Genomic DNA, 16,847 nt, shown 5'->3' with positions numbered 1-16,847 from the left:
ATTTACCAAAAAGAACCAGGAAAAGAGACGGCTAAAGAGTCCTCCCAGGAACCTCAAACACTGGCCTCAAAAACTAACCCTGCAAAGGGACCTAAATTTAATGGATCAGACCGTGGAACAATTTATATCCCACATAATGTAAATAATAATATAAAATGGTGAAGCTGATGTGTAAAACAGTGTTGTGATTCTTCAAAAAGTTAAACATAGAGTTACCAAGTGACTCAGTAGTTCTGTTCCTAGGTATATAATCAGGTGAAATGAAAATAATAAAAAGAAATGAAGCACTGATACATGCTGCAGAATGAATGCTAAGTGAGAAGAAACCAGTCACAAAGCCCACATATTATATGATTCTATTTTGATGAAAATGTTCTAAAATTGACTGTGGTGATGGTGTGCAACTCTGAATATACTAAAAACTGCTGACTTGTACACTTTAAATGGATGAATTGTATAGTTTGTGAGTTATCTATATCTCAGTCTACCTATTTAAATGAAATGTATAGATCTTACGTGGATACTGACTCAGACATACGTAAAAAGCCACTTACAGCAATTTTGTGAACATTCCCTGAGATGTGCTTTTGTGATGTGTACACTTGTTTTTGCATTAACTTTTTAAATATAAATTTTATGGAAGTGTATCATGGAACTGGAAAACTCCAAATGCTAAGTGGTTAAAATGTAGAAATTTCACTACTTTAAGGTAATACAGAGGAGTCTTGCATTCTTTTCTACTTGCAATGGGACTGTGGTTAAAAAGTAGTTGTTATTTGACTCAGTATACAAAGGCATAACACTGACAGAGTAATACCAGCTCTTATTATCTGCCAAGGCTGTCATGAAAATTGTATTTACAAGTATAGTAGACAAGACCTTACCCGAAAGATATGGAACCAGATGATGTGAATGTAAAATTTTTCAGATTTCAGGCAGCTCATATTATATAAAATCCTCAGTGCAGCCTGTGAAATACCACCATAATCAAATCATTTTTCTAAATGTCTCTATAATAAATACTCTAAGAGGGATCAAACAAGACTACAGAGAACCTCATATCAGTTCAGGTCATATTTGGCCACCAAATGAATTCTGAACTTAATATCATCAACAAAACCTTTTGACCTTTTATATCTATCTATCTATCTCCGAATTGCAGATAAGGGGACTTATGCTGTATAAATTCAAGTCCCAGCTCTGCTATATCACCTGTGAAGAAAATATCTAGCTACTCTATAGGGCTGAAAAGTGAAATGAGATGATGCATATAGCAACTAAAACATGATGCAAATATAGCTTCATATTACCAGTCATTTAAAAAGTAGAGCCTGTTAATATTTAACAGTTTATGAACAGAAATAACATTAAAATAGAATTTTGGAATATCAATATACAATAAAAACAAACAAACAAAAAAACAACCACAAAACAAAAAAACACAAAAAGTGTAAAACTCTCCCCTATTCTCCCAGGCTTAAAGAGCAGTTATCCAGCTGTAGTCTACTTTCCTAAATTTTCTCAGTTCCTTTTCTTCAGATTTTGACAACTGATGTATAATGTCTTTTCCCAAATCTGTGTTATTTGTATCCTGGACCTGTTCAGTGAAATTATTTTCTTCATCTGAATCAACACTTTCTTTTTCTTCTTCCATACTGACATCATCAGGAATTTCTTCAGCACTTTTAACAATAACAGAATAAAATACAACAATTACTATTAAAAAATATTTCTAAACAATAACTTTCCAATTTAAGGTATCTATGAAAAAACATAATCATGAACAAAATAAATGAAAATTCTTGTTATTGAATACACTTTAAAAATTATGATTATAAAAGAACAGGTAAATTTATAAAATATGAAATTTTGAAACCTTTAAAACATTATCACGAAAGATCTCTGATATTTAGTTTCAATAAATTTTATTTATTTGACTTAGTAATCCTATATCCTTTAACTATAGGTTAAAGCTGAAATAAAGAGAAACACAGGGAAAGAATATTCTAATCAAGGATAACACAAACCATCCTGTTTCTCAAAACAGAGTATCTAAACATATCTTATGAACTGCCTTACCTCTTAGTCTCCTTAGACAGCAGCAATGAATTTACAAACATGGAGCACAGGAAAGAAGCAGATGGCAGTACATGGGCTGGAGTGTGAAGAAGCTACAGTAAAACAGAAAAACAGGGTTTCATTTAAAAAGATGAAATGCCAAGGCTTTCATCAACAGAAAGCTCTCCCCACAGAAATACCAAACCAAAGAACTCCCTACTTTTGGGGCTTCCCTGGTGGTGCAGCGGGTAAGAATCTGCCTGCCAATGCAGGGGGACATGGGTTCGAGCCCTGGTCTGGGAAGATCCCACATGCCACAGAGCAACTAAGCCCATGCACCACAACTACTGAGCCTGCGTGCCACAACTACTGAAGCCCGTGCACCTAGAGCCTGTGCTCTGAAACAAGAAAAGCCACCTCAATGAGAAGCCCGCATACTGCAACGAAGAGTGGCCCCCGCTCACCGCAACTAGAGAAAGCACGCGCGCAACAACGAAGACCCAACACAGCTGATAAATAAATAAATTAATAATTAAAAAATAGATTAAAAAAAAGAACTCCCTACTTTTATGCAAATAACCCCTCCCCCAAACCCATGTCAGGCGACAATAATCAGAAATTGTAAGTTTTAGGCCATTTAGTTTGGGAATTAAAGTTGCACAGTATAGGGATTGGTTCAAGATGGTGGAGTAGAAGGACGTGTGCTCACTCCCTCTTGTGAGAGCACCAGAATCACAACTAACTGCTGAACAATCATCGACAGGAAGACACTGGAACTCACCAAAAAAGATATCCCACATCCAAAGACAAAGGAGAAGCTGCAATGAGACGGTAGGAAGGGCGCAATCACAATAAAATCAAATCCCGTAACTGCTGGGTGGGTGACTCATAGACCGGAGAACAATTATGCCACAGAAGTCCACCCACTGGAGTGAAGGTTCTGAGCCCCACGTCAGGCTTCCCAACCTGGGGGTCCAGCAACGGGAGGAGGAATTCCTAAAGAATCAGACTTTGAAGGCTAGTGGGATTTGATTGCAGAACTTCGACAGAACTGGGGGAAACAGAGACTCCACTCTTGGAGGGCACACACAAAGTAGTGTGTGCATCAGGACCCAGGGGAAGGAGCAGTGACCCCATAGGAGACTGAACCAGGCCTATCTGCTAGTGTTGGAGGGTCTCCTACAGAGGCGGAGGGTGGCTGTGGCTCACTGTGGGGACAAGGAAACTGGCAGCAGAAGTTCTGGGAAGTAATCCTTGGTGTGAGCCCTCCCAGAGTCTGTCAGTCATTAGCCCCACCAAAGAGCCCAGGTAGGCTCCACTGTTGAGTTGCCTCAGGCCAAACAACCAACAGGGAGGGAACCCAGCTCCACCCATCAACAGTCAAGTGGATTAAAGTTTTACTGAGCTCTGCCCACCAGAGCAACACCCAGCTCCACCCACCACCATTCCCTCCCAGCAGGAAGCTTGCACAAGCCTCTTAGATAGCCTCATCCACCAGAGGGCAGACAGCAAAATCAAGAAGAACTACAATCCTGCAGCCTGTGGAACAAAAACCACATTCACAGAAAGATAGACAAGATGAACAGGCAGAGGGCTATGTACCAGATGAAGGAACAAGATAAAGCCCCAGAAAAACAACTAAATGAAGTGGAGATAGGCAACCTTCCAGAAAAAGAATTCAGAATAATGATAGTGAATATGATCCAGGACCTTGGAAAAAGAATGGAGGCAAAGATCGAGAAGATGCAAGAAATGTTTAGCAAAGACCTAGAAAAACTAAAGAGCAAACACCTAGAAGAATTAAAGAACAAACAAACAGAGATGAACAATACAATAATTGAAATGAAAAATACACTAGAAGGAATCAATAGCAGAATAACTGAGGCAGAAGAACGGATAAGTGACCCGGAAGACAGAATGGTGGAATTCACTACCAGGGAACAGAATAAAGAAGAAAGAATGAAAAGAAATGAAGACAGCCTAAGAGACCTCTGGGACAACATTAAACGCAACAACATTTGCATTATAGGGGTCCCAGAAGGAGAAGAGAAAGGACCCGAGAAAATATTTGAAGAGATCAGAGTTGAAAACTTTCCTAACATGGGAAAGGAAATAGCCACCCAAGTCCAGGAAGCGCAGAGTGTCCCAGGCAGGATACACCCAAGGAGAAACATACTGTGACCCATAGTAATCAAATTGACAAAAATTAAAGACAAAGAAAAATTATTGAAAGCAACAAGGGACAAATGACAACATACAAGGGAACTCCCATAAGGTTAACAGCTGATTTCTCAGCAGAAACTCTACAAGCCAGAAGGGAGTGGCATAATATATTTAAAGTGATGAAAGGGAAGAACCTACAACCAAGACGGCTCTACCTAGCAAGCATCGCATTCAGATTCAACGGAGAAATCAAAAGTTTTACAGCCAAGCAAAAGCTAAGAGAATTCAGCACCACCAAACCAGCTCTACAACAAATGCTAAAGGAACTTCTCTAAGTGGGAAACACAAGAGAAGAAAAGGACCTACAGAAACAAACCCATAACAATTAAGAAAATGATCATAGGAACATACATACCGATAACTACCTTAAAAGTGAATGGATTAAATGCTCCAACCAAAAGACACAGGCTTGCTGAATGGATACAAAAACAAGACCCATATATATGCTGTCTACAAGAGACCCACTTCAGACCTAGGGACACATACAGACTGAAAGTGAGGGGTTGGAAAAAGATATTCCATGCAAATGGAAATCACAAGAAATGTGGAGTAGCAATACTCATTATCAGATAAAATAGACTTTAAAATAAAGAATGTTACAAGAGACAAAGAAGGACACTACATAATGATCAAGGGATCAATCCAAGAAGAAGATATAACAATTATAAATATATATGCACCCAACATAGGAGCACCTCAATACAGAAGGCAACTGCTAACAGCTATAAAAGAGGAAATCAACAGTAACACAACAATAATGGGGGATTTTAACACCTCACTTACACCAATGGACAGATCATCCAGACAGAAAATAAATAAGGAAACACAAGCTTTAAATGACACAATAGACCAGAGAGATTTAATTGATATTTATAGGACATTCCATCCTAAAACAGCAGATTACACTTTCTTCTCAAGTGCACACGGAACATTCTCCAGGATAGATTACATCTTGGGTCACAAATCAAGCTCCAGTAAATTTAAGAAAACTGAAATCATATCAAGCATCTTTTCCGACCACAATGCTATGAGATTAGAAATCAATTACAGGCAAAAAAACGTAAAAAATGCAAACACATGGAGGCTAAACAATATGTTACCAAGAGAACACTGAAGAAATCAAAGAGGAAATTAAAAAATACCTAGAGATAAATGACAATGAAAACACAATGATCCAAAACCTATGGGATGCAGTAAAAGCAGTTCTAAGAGGGAAGTTTATAGCAATACAAGCCTACCTCAAGAAACAAGAAGAATCTCAAATAAACAATCTAACCTTACACCTAAAGGAACTGGAGAAAGAAGAACAAACAAAACCCAAAGTTAGTAGAAGCTAATAAATCATAAGGATCAGAGCAGAAATAAATGAAACAGAAACAAAACAATAGCAGAGATCAATAAAACTAAAAGCTGGTTCTTCGAGAAGATAAACAAAATTGATAAACCTTTAGCCAGACTCATCAAGAAAAAGAGGGAGTTTTTAAAAATATCAATTCATGGGTCCCACCCCAGGGATTCTGATTTGATTGGTCTAGAGTGCAGCCTAGGCTTTTTAAAAAAAATTTTTTTTTCTTATTTTTAAAAACTCCTTGCAAGATTCCAACATGCAGTCAAGTATGGCAGCACATGTTCTGAGGGCTGCTTATACTCGCATATACACACACGGCATCACTGTTGTCACGGGCCACAGTGACTGTCCTCTGCAGAATTTCTTGAACCACAAGCAAAGCTGACAAAAAAAAAAAAAAAGTAAAAGAGGGAGAGGACTCAAATCAATAAAATTAGAAATGAAAAAGGAGAAGTTACAACAGACACCACAGAAATACAAAGCATCATAAGAGACTACTACAAGCAAGTCTATGCCAATAAAATGGACAACCTGGAAGAAATGGACAAACTCTTAGAAAGGTATAACCTTTCAAGATTGAATCAGGAAGAAATAGAAAATATGAACAGACCAATCACAAGTAATGAAATTGAAACTGTGATTAAAAATCTTCCAACAAACAAAAGTCCAGGACCAGATGGCTTCACAGGTGAATTCTATCAAACATTTAGAGAGGAGCTAACACCCATCCTTCTCAAACTCTTCCAAAAAATTGCAGAGGAAGGAACACTCCCAAACTCATTCTATGAGGCCACCATCACCCTGATACCAAAACCAAAGATACTACAAAAAAAGAAAATTACAGGCCAATATCACTGATGAATATACATGCGAAAATCCTCAACAAAATACTAGCAAAAGAATTCAACAACACATTAAAAGGATCATACACCATGATCAAGTGGGATTTATCCCAGGGATGCAAGGATTCTTCAATATATGCAAGTCAACCAATGTGATACACCATATTAACAAATTGAAGAATAAAAACCATATGATCATCTCAATAGACGCAGAAAAAGCTTTTGACAAAATTCAACACCCATTTATGATAAAAACTCTCCAGAAAGTGGGCATAGAGGGAACCTACCTCAACATAATAAAGGGCATATACGACAAACCCACAGCAAACATCATTCTCAAGGGTGAAAAACTGAAAGCATTTCCTTTAAGATCAAGGACAAGACAAGGATGTCCACTCTCACCACTATTATTCAACATAGTTTTGGAAGTCCTAGCCACGGCAATCAGAGAAGAAGAAGAAATAAAAGGAATCGAAACTGGAAAAGAAGAAGTAAAACTGTCACTGTCTGTAGATGACATGATACTGTACATAGAGAATCCTAAAGATGCCACCAGAAAACTACTAGAGCTAATCAATGAATCTGGTAAAGCTGCAGGATACAAAATTAATGCACAGAAATCTCTTGTATTCCTATACACCAACAATGAAAGATCAGAAAGAGAAATTAAGGAAACAATCCCATTCACCATTGCAACAAAAACGCATAAAATACCTAGGAATAAACCTACCTAAGGAGGTAAAAGACCTGTACTCAGAAAACTATAAGACACTGATGAAAGAAATCAAAGATGACACAAACAGATGGAGAGATATACCATGTTCTTGGATTGGAAGAATCAGTATTGTGAAAATGACTATAGTATGCAAAGCAATCTACAGATTCAGTGCAACCCCTATCAAATTACCAGTGGCAGTTTTTACAGAACTAGAACAAAATATCTGAACATTTGTATGGAGACACAAAAGACCCCAAACAGCCAAAGCTGTCTTGAGGGAAAAAATGCAGCTGGAGGAATCAGACTCCCTGACTTCAGACTACACTATAAAGCTATAGTAATCAAGACAATATGGTACTGGCACAAAAACAGAAACACAAATCAATGGAACACGATAGAAAGCCCAGAGATAAACCCATGCACCCATGGTCAACTAATCTATGACACAGGAGGCAAGGATATACAATGGAGAAAAGACAGTCTCTTCAATAAGTGGTGCTGGGAAAACTGGACAGCTACATGTAAAAGAATGAAATTAGAACACTCTCTAACACCAGACACAAAAATAAACTCAAAACGGATTAGAGACCTAAATGTAAGACCGGAAACTATAAAACTCTCAGAGGAAAACACAGGAAGAACACTCTTTGACATAAATCACAGCAAGATATTTTTTGATCCACCTCCTAGAGTAAGGGAAATAAAAACAAAAATAAACAAATGGGACCTAATGAAACTTCAAAGCTTTTGCAAAGCAAAGGAAACTACAAACAAGACAAAAAGACAACCCTCAGAATGGGAGAAAATATTTGCAAACAAATCAGTGGACAAAGGATTAATCTCCAAAATATATAAACAGCTCATGCAGCTCAATATTAAAAAAACAAACAACTGAATCCAAAAATGGGCAGAAGACCTAAATAAACATTTCTCCAAAGAAGACATACAGAGGCCAAGAAGCACATGAAAAGCTGCTCAACATCACTAATTATTAGAGAAATGCAAATCAAAACTACAGTGAGGTATCACCTCACACCAGTTAGAATGGGCATCATAAGAAAATCTACAGACAAATGCTGGAGAGGGTGTGGAGAAAAGGGAAGGGAACCCTCTTGTACTGTTGGTGGGAATGTAAATTGATACAGCCACTATGGAGAACAGCATGGAGGTTCCTTCTAAAACTAAACATAGAACTACCATATGACCCAGCAATCCCACTACTGGGCATATACCCAGAGAAAACCATAATTCAAAAAGACACATGCACCCCAATGTTAATTGCAGCACTATTTACAAAAGCCAGGTCATGGAAGTAACCTAAATGCCCATTGACAGATGAAAGGATAAAGAAGATGTGGTACAAATATACAATGGAACATTACTCAGCCATAAAAAGGAACAAAACTGGATCATTTGTAGAGACGTGGATGGACCTAGAGACTGTCATACAGAGTGAAGTAACTCAGAAAGAGAAAAACAAATATCGTATATTAACGCATATATGTGGAACCTAGAGGAATGGTACAGATGAACTGGTTTGCAGGGCAGAAATAGAGACATAGGTGTAGAGAACAAAGGTACGGAAACCAAGGGGGGAAAGTGGCGGGGGGTGGTGGTGGTGGTAGTGGGATGAATTGGGAGATTGGGATTGACATGTATACACTAATATGTATAAAATAGATAACTAATAAGAACCTGCTGTATAGAAAAATAAATAAAATTCAAAAGTTCAAAAAAAAAGTTGCACAGTGTATAAATGATTATTTAAAAATTAGTTGTTACAGATTGTATAAATAAACTCTAACTTAAGGAACTTTATTGCGTTTAACCCATTTCACATTGGTATAAGCAATTAATTTACACTATTAGTTTTACTTATTAATATTATAATAAAAGTTATGTTTCACACTAATAAGTAATGAATAATTACTTACCTCACTAATTGCAGGTATGTTTTCTGTTAAGGGTAGTTGCACCAGTTCATCCTCCAAAGCTTCATTTAACTTGTCATCCTGCTGTTGCTGCCTGTGCTTTCCCAATATGAAATAAAATGGGGTTGTTGGAAGAGTTTCTTCTGCTAATAGCTGTAAGGATTTAAAACAAAGGGAAATAAATTACTTCACTAAAAAGGAGGAACTACCTTTGAGGCAATAAGAAGTATCACAGTCATAACATGTCGGATGGAGGGAACTATAGAAATTATCTAGTATGATTCTTTCATTTCACAGGTAAAGCAACTGAGGGCAGTCAATTTACTATGTGAAAAGCTAACAGTAGATACTTCGATGACAGAACAAAATGTGCATCCACCACTACTTAGTCCCCCAATCCTACAAAAATGGCAGCAAAGGGGTTTTCAAAAGAGCATAAATTCACAGTAATAAAGACACTGTGTGATGTGCAAAGTGGAAAGCAGTTTGAATGGTGGTAGCTAACTTAGTAGACCTGAGAAAGCAGGATTCTAAGCTGGTGGTGAAGAAAGCTAAAAGCATCCCAATTTATACTGTAGAATCCTGCAAACACTCAAGAATTGGTACTAATAGTAACAGTACCTCCCCTGTAAAAGGCTTAAAAAAAAAAAAAAAAGAAAGAAACCAGTTAGCCTGGTTGAAGGTCTATTTAGAGAGCGCTCAGGTTTCCAGATGTCCTCCTCAGCCCCAGCAGAGGGCTGGCAGAATGTTCCTCGAAGAGCGACATAAAGTGTGTCTTTCGAATGGATGGCTTGGTGTGTGGAGGGGCAGAGGTGGCCTCACAGCTGAAGGCAGTGAACACAGTTGCACAGAGGGTGCTTCTCAGAACACTGGCAGCCACGCTGACATCTTTTAGGCAAGAATTTGGAAGAATTTTATCTGGACAATTTGACCAATCTAAGAGAGAAAGTCCTAAAAATAATGACTTTGGAGATTTTCTCATAATAGCTCAGGCAGACAGTGGAGGCCAGAGGTCAAGTTCCACCTAGGTAGAAAACCTACAAATGGCGATTTTGTTCACTTTTAAATAAGAGCAGACAGCTAAGAGTCATGAGACTTCGATGAAAATCTCCAAAACAGATTGGAAATAAAAACCTAATGGAAATGAACCATGTTAAGAGAAAGACAAACAACAGAGGATCAGATGAAAAGAGGAGGAAACCTCTCAGACAACAGGAAGAAAACAGGAGAAAAATTAAGAATATTAGAGAGCACCATTCTAGAAGGTCCAGCAGTAAATAACAGCAGTTCTAGAGAAAATGAAGGCAAAGAAAGAATTAATTCTTCTCCTTAGACAGTTTTTTGATTAAAACCCTCGAAGGGGGCTCTACATTTAACTCAGAGGAAAAGTCAAATTCTTTTCATTAAAGCCTGTTTTGACTGCTTTATTTAAAAAGGCAAACTGCACTCCACACTCCCTTTCCCGCCATTCCTCCTCCCATAATTCTTATTGCCTTCTAAAATACTATATATTTTACTTACTTGATGTTTGTCATCTGTACCTAACTGTTAAGACTATAAACACCACTAGTTTAGAGACTTGACTCTTTTGCTCACTGATATATCCCAAATGTCTAGAACATGTAGTAATGATCAACAAAAAAATGTTAAATGAATTCAATGAATTTTCAGAGAAAAATACGTCAGGATACAGATAAAGTATAAGACAGTATCTTCAAAGTTCTAAGACAAAATGATTTTCAGCCTAGAACTCTACCCAACCAACCAATCCAATGGGAGAGAATAAAAGCATGTCCAAACGTGCAATGTCTTAAATTTACTTCCCATGCACCAGTAGGATGTGCTTTACCAAAGCAAGGGAGTGACCAAAGAAGGAGAAAAACTACAGGATCTATTACAGTGGATGTGAATAAATCCCCAGAATGGCAGCAAATGTAGATCCTAAGATGATTACTGTGCAGCAGGTTTACAGGGCAATCAGTTCAGAAAGAAGCAGGTCAGAGGCTCTTGAAAATATTTCTTCAAGACTCGAAAGAATACCTAATATGTCTGAAAATAATGAGAGAGGACTTACAGGGTAGAGTTTAGGGGTGAATTAGGTGAGAAGTAAATAGGAAACTGAGCAAATGAAAAAAGAAGGCAATCATTAACTCCAGAGAAAAGAAGTTGGTCACAAAAGGAAAAACAACCTGTTTATTACTATGTGGCTCAGCTATGAATTGTGTTTACATGTTTAAGGATGAACAGTGACCTGACCAATTTAAGATTTATCTATACTGGAAAAATTAGGGGACAGAAAATATGCGGGGGTATGTTATGTATATGGCGGGAGTGGTGTGAAAGAAACTTCAACTTCAATAGATCAGAGTTAACAAATAATACCTAGATCTGAAAAATCCAGAATTAGCAATATAAACATGTTTCTTAGAGATACGGAGGTAAATAAAAACTTCAACTCAAAGAGTTGAGAGTATCTTTGTGGGTAATGGCAGTGGTGGTGATGTTCAAGTTTTCCCCAAGAAGTCTTGTAGAACTATTTGATTCTTTAAATCACAAGCATGTGTCACTGATATTACAAATTGAGACTACATTTTCAAAGAGCACTATGACATCAAACGAAGCAAGTAGTTTCTAAGTATGTAATTTTAATTCCACTTTAGGGCAGGTAAAACATTTTTCTCATAGCTGAGTTCTAGAAGATAACCTTATCTTTGCAGGGAGGCAATGTGCATGATCTGCACCACGAGTGACTAGAACATACCTGTTTGCTTGTTGGTGTGAGTTTCTCTTCTGGAGACTGTGTACTGAATGTCAATAAACTCTGAAAAGAGAGGTCAATTAATGATGCAAAATATAGAGTGCAAATCTAAATGTTAAAGTTAGAAAATGATGTCGACTTTTCATCTTGATATAAATATATCTGCTCACAGAAAAGTAATAAAAGATTTAAAACGTATTTAATAACTGCTGTGACAGTTGTAAGATTGTTCTCAAAGATCATTTTTAAGAATTGGTAATGAAATAAAATTCAACTGATGGGTCAAACTTAAGCCACTGATTTCTTTATGGTAAATCAAATACTAAAATTAAAAAAGAGCCATTCTAATAAATACAATTTAAAGTATTCTAATTATCTTCTAGGTCATATCTTTTTTGGTGTCACAGAGTGAATGAATGCAAGCAATACTTAGCCCCAAAGGTGTGGGCTAATATACTCCCACCAGTAATATGACTGTACAGAGCACATTAGACGATTTGGCAGGGGAGCGGGAGGGGAGAGAAGGAGTAATCCTTTAATAAAACTATTCCACTTGCCCTGGGCTATTACTCTCAAATATTAAAGCAAATGAAAATCACACATACGAAATGACAGCCTTTTCTGAGGTGGACGGTTACCTGTGATTTTGTTAGGAAGTAAAACTGCGATCTGTTCAGCCACTGGTAAGCTTCTGAGGTGAATGATTCAGGGACAACTCGTGGAACAAACACTCCCCACTGGACTTCCTCTCTGGAGATATTTTTTTGAATATACAATGGCCTGGGCTCGCTAGGTCTAAACACAAACACTAGAGAAAAAAAAAAACCAAATAGACAACAACATTTTGCCTGCAAAGGTTAGTTTCAGCCTCAGATTGGCAGACCACACTCATCCTGGGACTTACCCCATTGAGTAAATTGATCAGGTCATGATTATTTTAGGCTTTGAGTCAACAAATATCTACTTGATGCTTCCTATGTGCCAAGCCGGTTAGGAATGAGGGCTTTGAAGATGAAAAACAGAAAGAAAAATTCCTGTTTCTGAGAGCAGTGTCAACTGCAGAAAACAGACACCAAAATACTATGGCAGTATTTTGTCTTAAGCACTAAAACAGAGATCTGTAGAAAGAGCTTCAAGATCATAGAGGAACGATAAAAGCTCCTTGGGGGATTTAGGAATGCTTCAAAGAGGCAAAATCTCTCTTGGATTTTGAAGGCTGAGTAGCAAATGACATGTTGAAAAATGACGGATGTGCTGGAGCTGGAACTCAAGAAATGAAGGGCAGTGGTCAGGCAAATGGCTTCAAATGGACATCTGATTTGAAGGTAAGTTTAACTCAAATTACATTAAAGGTGTTAAAAAGAAAATTTAGGTAATAGATTTCTTCTGTCAAAGAATGGTCTGTACTTACAGTCTGAACCCGTGGAAGACTGAGAGATTGCGGCAATATTCTCTGAATTGGGATCAGGTTCCAAAACTCTCATATTTAATTTTGCACTCCACTCCACTGGGGGAAAAAAAGTGATTCACTTCTAAGAAGAGATTTACCAAAAGCTTTCTTAAGCTTGTTATTTAAACTAGGTACTCAATATTTATTGGGACAATCAATTCTATTATTTTTAGGAAGAGGGATTTTACCATTCCAGATAATACATGGAGAACACACTGACATTATCTGTGGAAGTCTGCACTAAAACGAGGGGCAAGAAGCAGAAAAACAAAGTATTGATACTTCTTCCCCATGCTATGAAATGGTTATTACAGTGCAACTTCTGTCTGGTGCTTTTCCACTACTGCTAAATGTGGGCAAAATGTTAACCAGAATCACTGCAGAGAATATTAAAAAAAATGTTATCACACACATTCATTACAAAGTAACCACAATGTCTTCCAAACATATACTCGAATGAGTAAAATGCCACAAAGTTCACATTTGTTAGGAGGATTGTGATAGGCTACATTCAAATTTAATGCTGTCAGGGACACTGCAGGTTAATATGCATTATGAACTATCAGAAACTTTCCTCAAATTGCTATGAGGATGGATAAGATGGAGGGCAACAAAGTCATACACTGAAGACAGTGGAAAAAGGTGAGGATAATGGAAGATGATTTGCTGACAATCAGGCAGTTTATAAATACAGTTGACCCTTGAATAACATGGATTTGAACTGTGAGGGTCCACATACATGTGGATTTTAAAATACCAAGTACTACAATAACTGCTCAATCCAAGGTTGGCTGACTCCACAGAGGGCTGACTCTCTAAGTTATAAGTGAATTTCTGACTGTGCAGAGGGTCGGTGACCCTAACGCCCGCATAGTTCAAGGGTCAACTGTAATCAAAGTCTATTATTACAGGCATAGCACTCCAAAGTTTGGTGGTACAATGTACCACGTAAAAAATTATATATTCTCTGGGTAAAGATACGAAGATATCATCCAGAAGTCCTAAAATGCCAAAGATTAGTTAATGTCCACTTCCTATATGCTTAGTCATCACTTTATAGCAAAAAATATCTTACATGCACAACTGAGCAGATTCCAACAGCACAGAATGCCATTTTCAGTGGCACCAAGAAGATACTTGGAACAAGTCAATCTCCCAAAGCAAAGGTGCCTAGATTAAAACAAGGAAGTTAACAACAGTCAGTTCTAGCACACGTAGTTACAAAGGACTGCAGACTTCCTGCACAGTACTAGTTTCGTGCAATGCAAATTTTTAGATAGACATGTATGTTTTTGTTCATAATTATTCTGCAGGAAAGGGGGTAAGGAGCACAACAGGAAAGCTTTATTTAGCTATTTTGTTTCTTTAGGAAAACAGATTTGATGACCAATTCTTTTCTCTAATATGCTGTATGGTACAATAATTGACACATATAGAGAAAATGTATGTGAAACGTACCAAGTTACTTAACAAAAACTCTTTTTTATGCTTCTTTGCCTCAAGAGGGAAATCTGCAATATGAATTCTGAAGAAAGTTTTACAAAGTAAATTCAGAATTAGACATGTTGGGAATTAGAAACAGCCATTTCCCATTCTGTCCTCAAATGCCCAAGTTACCGGAAATAAAATGAAAGATACTGCTGTTACATTCCCTTGCCATTATTACAAACAATGAAGTTTGAGCATAACATCGCTTTTATGAAAATACAGAGAAAATAAACATTGTTTGGATCTACTGAGGCTTATATATAGCTTCTATTATTGTGTAGTACAACCATGAAAAGTAATGCACATCGTTCATAAACCCAGTATTTTTTAGCTTCCCAGTATTTTGGTTAGCTGCTGGCACCACTGACCCACAGGATACCTCTGGAGAAAGCATAAATTAATTACTAAAGTTTATGTAGAAAGACTTGTTTGAATTAAAAAAAAAAGAAACAAATCCAGTACTTCATACTCCCCCAATTATTTACCTACCTTATTTTCCCAGCTCGTTGACAAAATGTACATTTAAGTTCCCATGTCTCCGAATCCCATATTGTAACTATTTCCTCAAAACTAACTGCTAGTAAAGAGCCATCTTCGGAGAAACAGCAGTTAGTTGCTTGGTATTTGTGATAACTACCCACAAAATCACAGGTCCAGCCAACAGCTTTTTCTGTGAAAATATAGACCATAGAAATAGTACAAATGCTAGATAATATTTTAGGGAATTTATAAGAAATATGCATTAAGAAACAAGGAAACACAACAAAAAACCTCCTCTCCAAAATTTTAGTTACAAATCATTGACTGATTTGAAATTTGCGTCCCTTCCAAGAGACCTTGACCTCCCTCTAGTGGAACAGTAAAGGGACTACTGCAAAAGCCCTTTTTACTGTACTCTCACAGACTGGAATAATTAGCACACGATTAATCAAGAACGTCATAAAATAAAGATTTGGGAGAAAAGGCATGAAAAATGTAATCTCTCAAATCTTTTGAAATTGGGCAATATCCTACAGAATTAAACAAAGTAGAAAATGTCCTCCTAGAATGGATACAATTCATGAGAGATAAATATATCAATTCTTAAAACTGTGCATGACATATAGACATACTATATTTAAGTAACTTACTGTATATATCAGAATCATCTGTTAATATCCACACTTTGAAGTGACCATCTTTACTTGTTGTAACCAAGGTGGGGTTTTCAGATTTTTCTGCATTACAGAAACAGAGAGCTGTGATGTGGTCTTCATGTGGCATGTTAACCTTTGTATTGAGAACAAACCTAGTAGGAAGGAAACCAATTTATTTTTATACCAGGGCAATATGATATACTATCATATGAGTATTAAGAATTCCTTACATATTGCACATTTTACAATAGCATCTTTAAGAATGAGCAACTGATATATTATCACCTAGCATGACAAACAGTTGAGTGTTCTATCACTAATGGCCACAGGATGCAAAGAGTTCTAACACATTACCTCTGGCCTCGTGTAACGTACGTAACAGAGATGATTATAAATAGTGTCAGCTTACTGGTACAGAATGAGTATAAAATAGGGGTCATCAAAAAAATGATACTTGAAAGGCTACTATACTAAACTGCAGGGAAACTGTGTAGAACACAGATACCTCACTCTTTTGAAAATAAGCAAAAAAGGAAATGGCTATGAAAGCCCTTGTTTTTGGCAAGACGGTACAGAAAGAACATTACCTATTTCACTGCCCTGGTCAATACTTAATATTTAAAGTCACCCAAACTACCTCTCAAAGCTTGTTTCTAGCTCGACAGGACACTGCTGTGAATGAAAGATTATCTTGTGAAGATTCACAAGACAATGGGCACGAAAGCACTAAGCCCAGTTCTTGACAAGCAAGAACTTGATAAATTGCTATTACAGCCATGGTATGAGAAACTAGTGGGCTCCTTATCTAATCAAGACTACACCACACCACACCTCTACCACCTACCACTGCCATTTTCCCAAAGAAGGTAATATAACATTAATAAAGAGCTAAGGA

At 37.2% G+C, this 16,847-nt stretch overlaps 1 protein-coding gene across 1 annotated transcript in view; it reads right to left on the bottom strand.

Annotated features, from left to right (window-relative positions):
• Positions 1-1,334: 1,334 nt before the first annotated feature.
• Positions 1,335-16,847, bottom strand: part of WDR75 (WD repeat domain 75) — a 41,162-nt gene continuing 25,649 nt past the window's right edge. Inside the window, exons 13-21 of the mRNA XM_036857932.1 lie at positions 15,947-16,104; positions 15,306-15,486; positions 14,404-14,498; positions 13,290-13,385; positions 12,517-12,686; positions 11,882-11,941; positions 9,124-9,273; positions 2,080-2,171; positions 1,335-1,682 (exon numbers count right to left, since the gene is read on the bottom strand). Coding sequence (XP_036713827.1) covers positions 1,478-1,682; positions 2,080-2,171; positions 9,124-9,273; positions 11,882-11,941; positions 12,517-12,686; positions 13,290-13,385; positions 14,404-14,498; positions 15,306-15,486; positions 15,947-16,104 — 1,207 coding nt within the window. The 3' untranslated portion in view covers positions 1,335-1,477. The remainder of the gene's footprint in view (positions 1,683-2,079; positions 2,172-9,123; positions 9,274-11,881; positions 11,942-12,516; positions 12,687-13,289; positions 13,386-14,403; positions 14,499-15,305; positions 15,487-15,946; positions 16,105-16,847) is intronic.

Source organism: Balaenoptera musculus, chromosome 7, assembly GCF_009873245.2.
Source record: "Balaenoptera musculus isolate JJ_BM4_2016_0621 chromosome 7, mBalMus1.pri.v3, whole genome shotgun sequence".
Lineage (NCBI taxonomy): Eukaryota > Metazoa > Chordata > Mammalia > Artiodactyla > Balaenopteridae > Balaenoptera > Balaenoptera musculus.
Note: the sequence above shows the minus strand (reverse complement) of the source record. Positions and strands in the feature narration are given on the sequence as shown.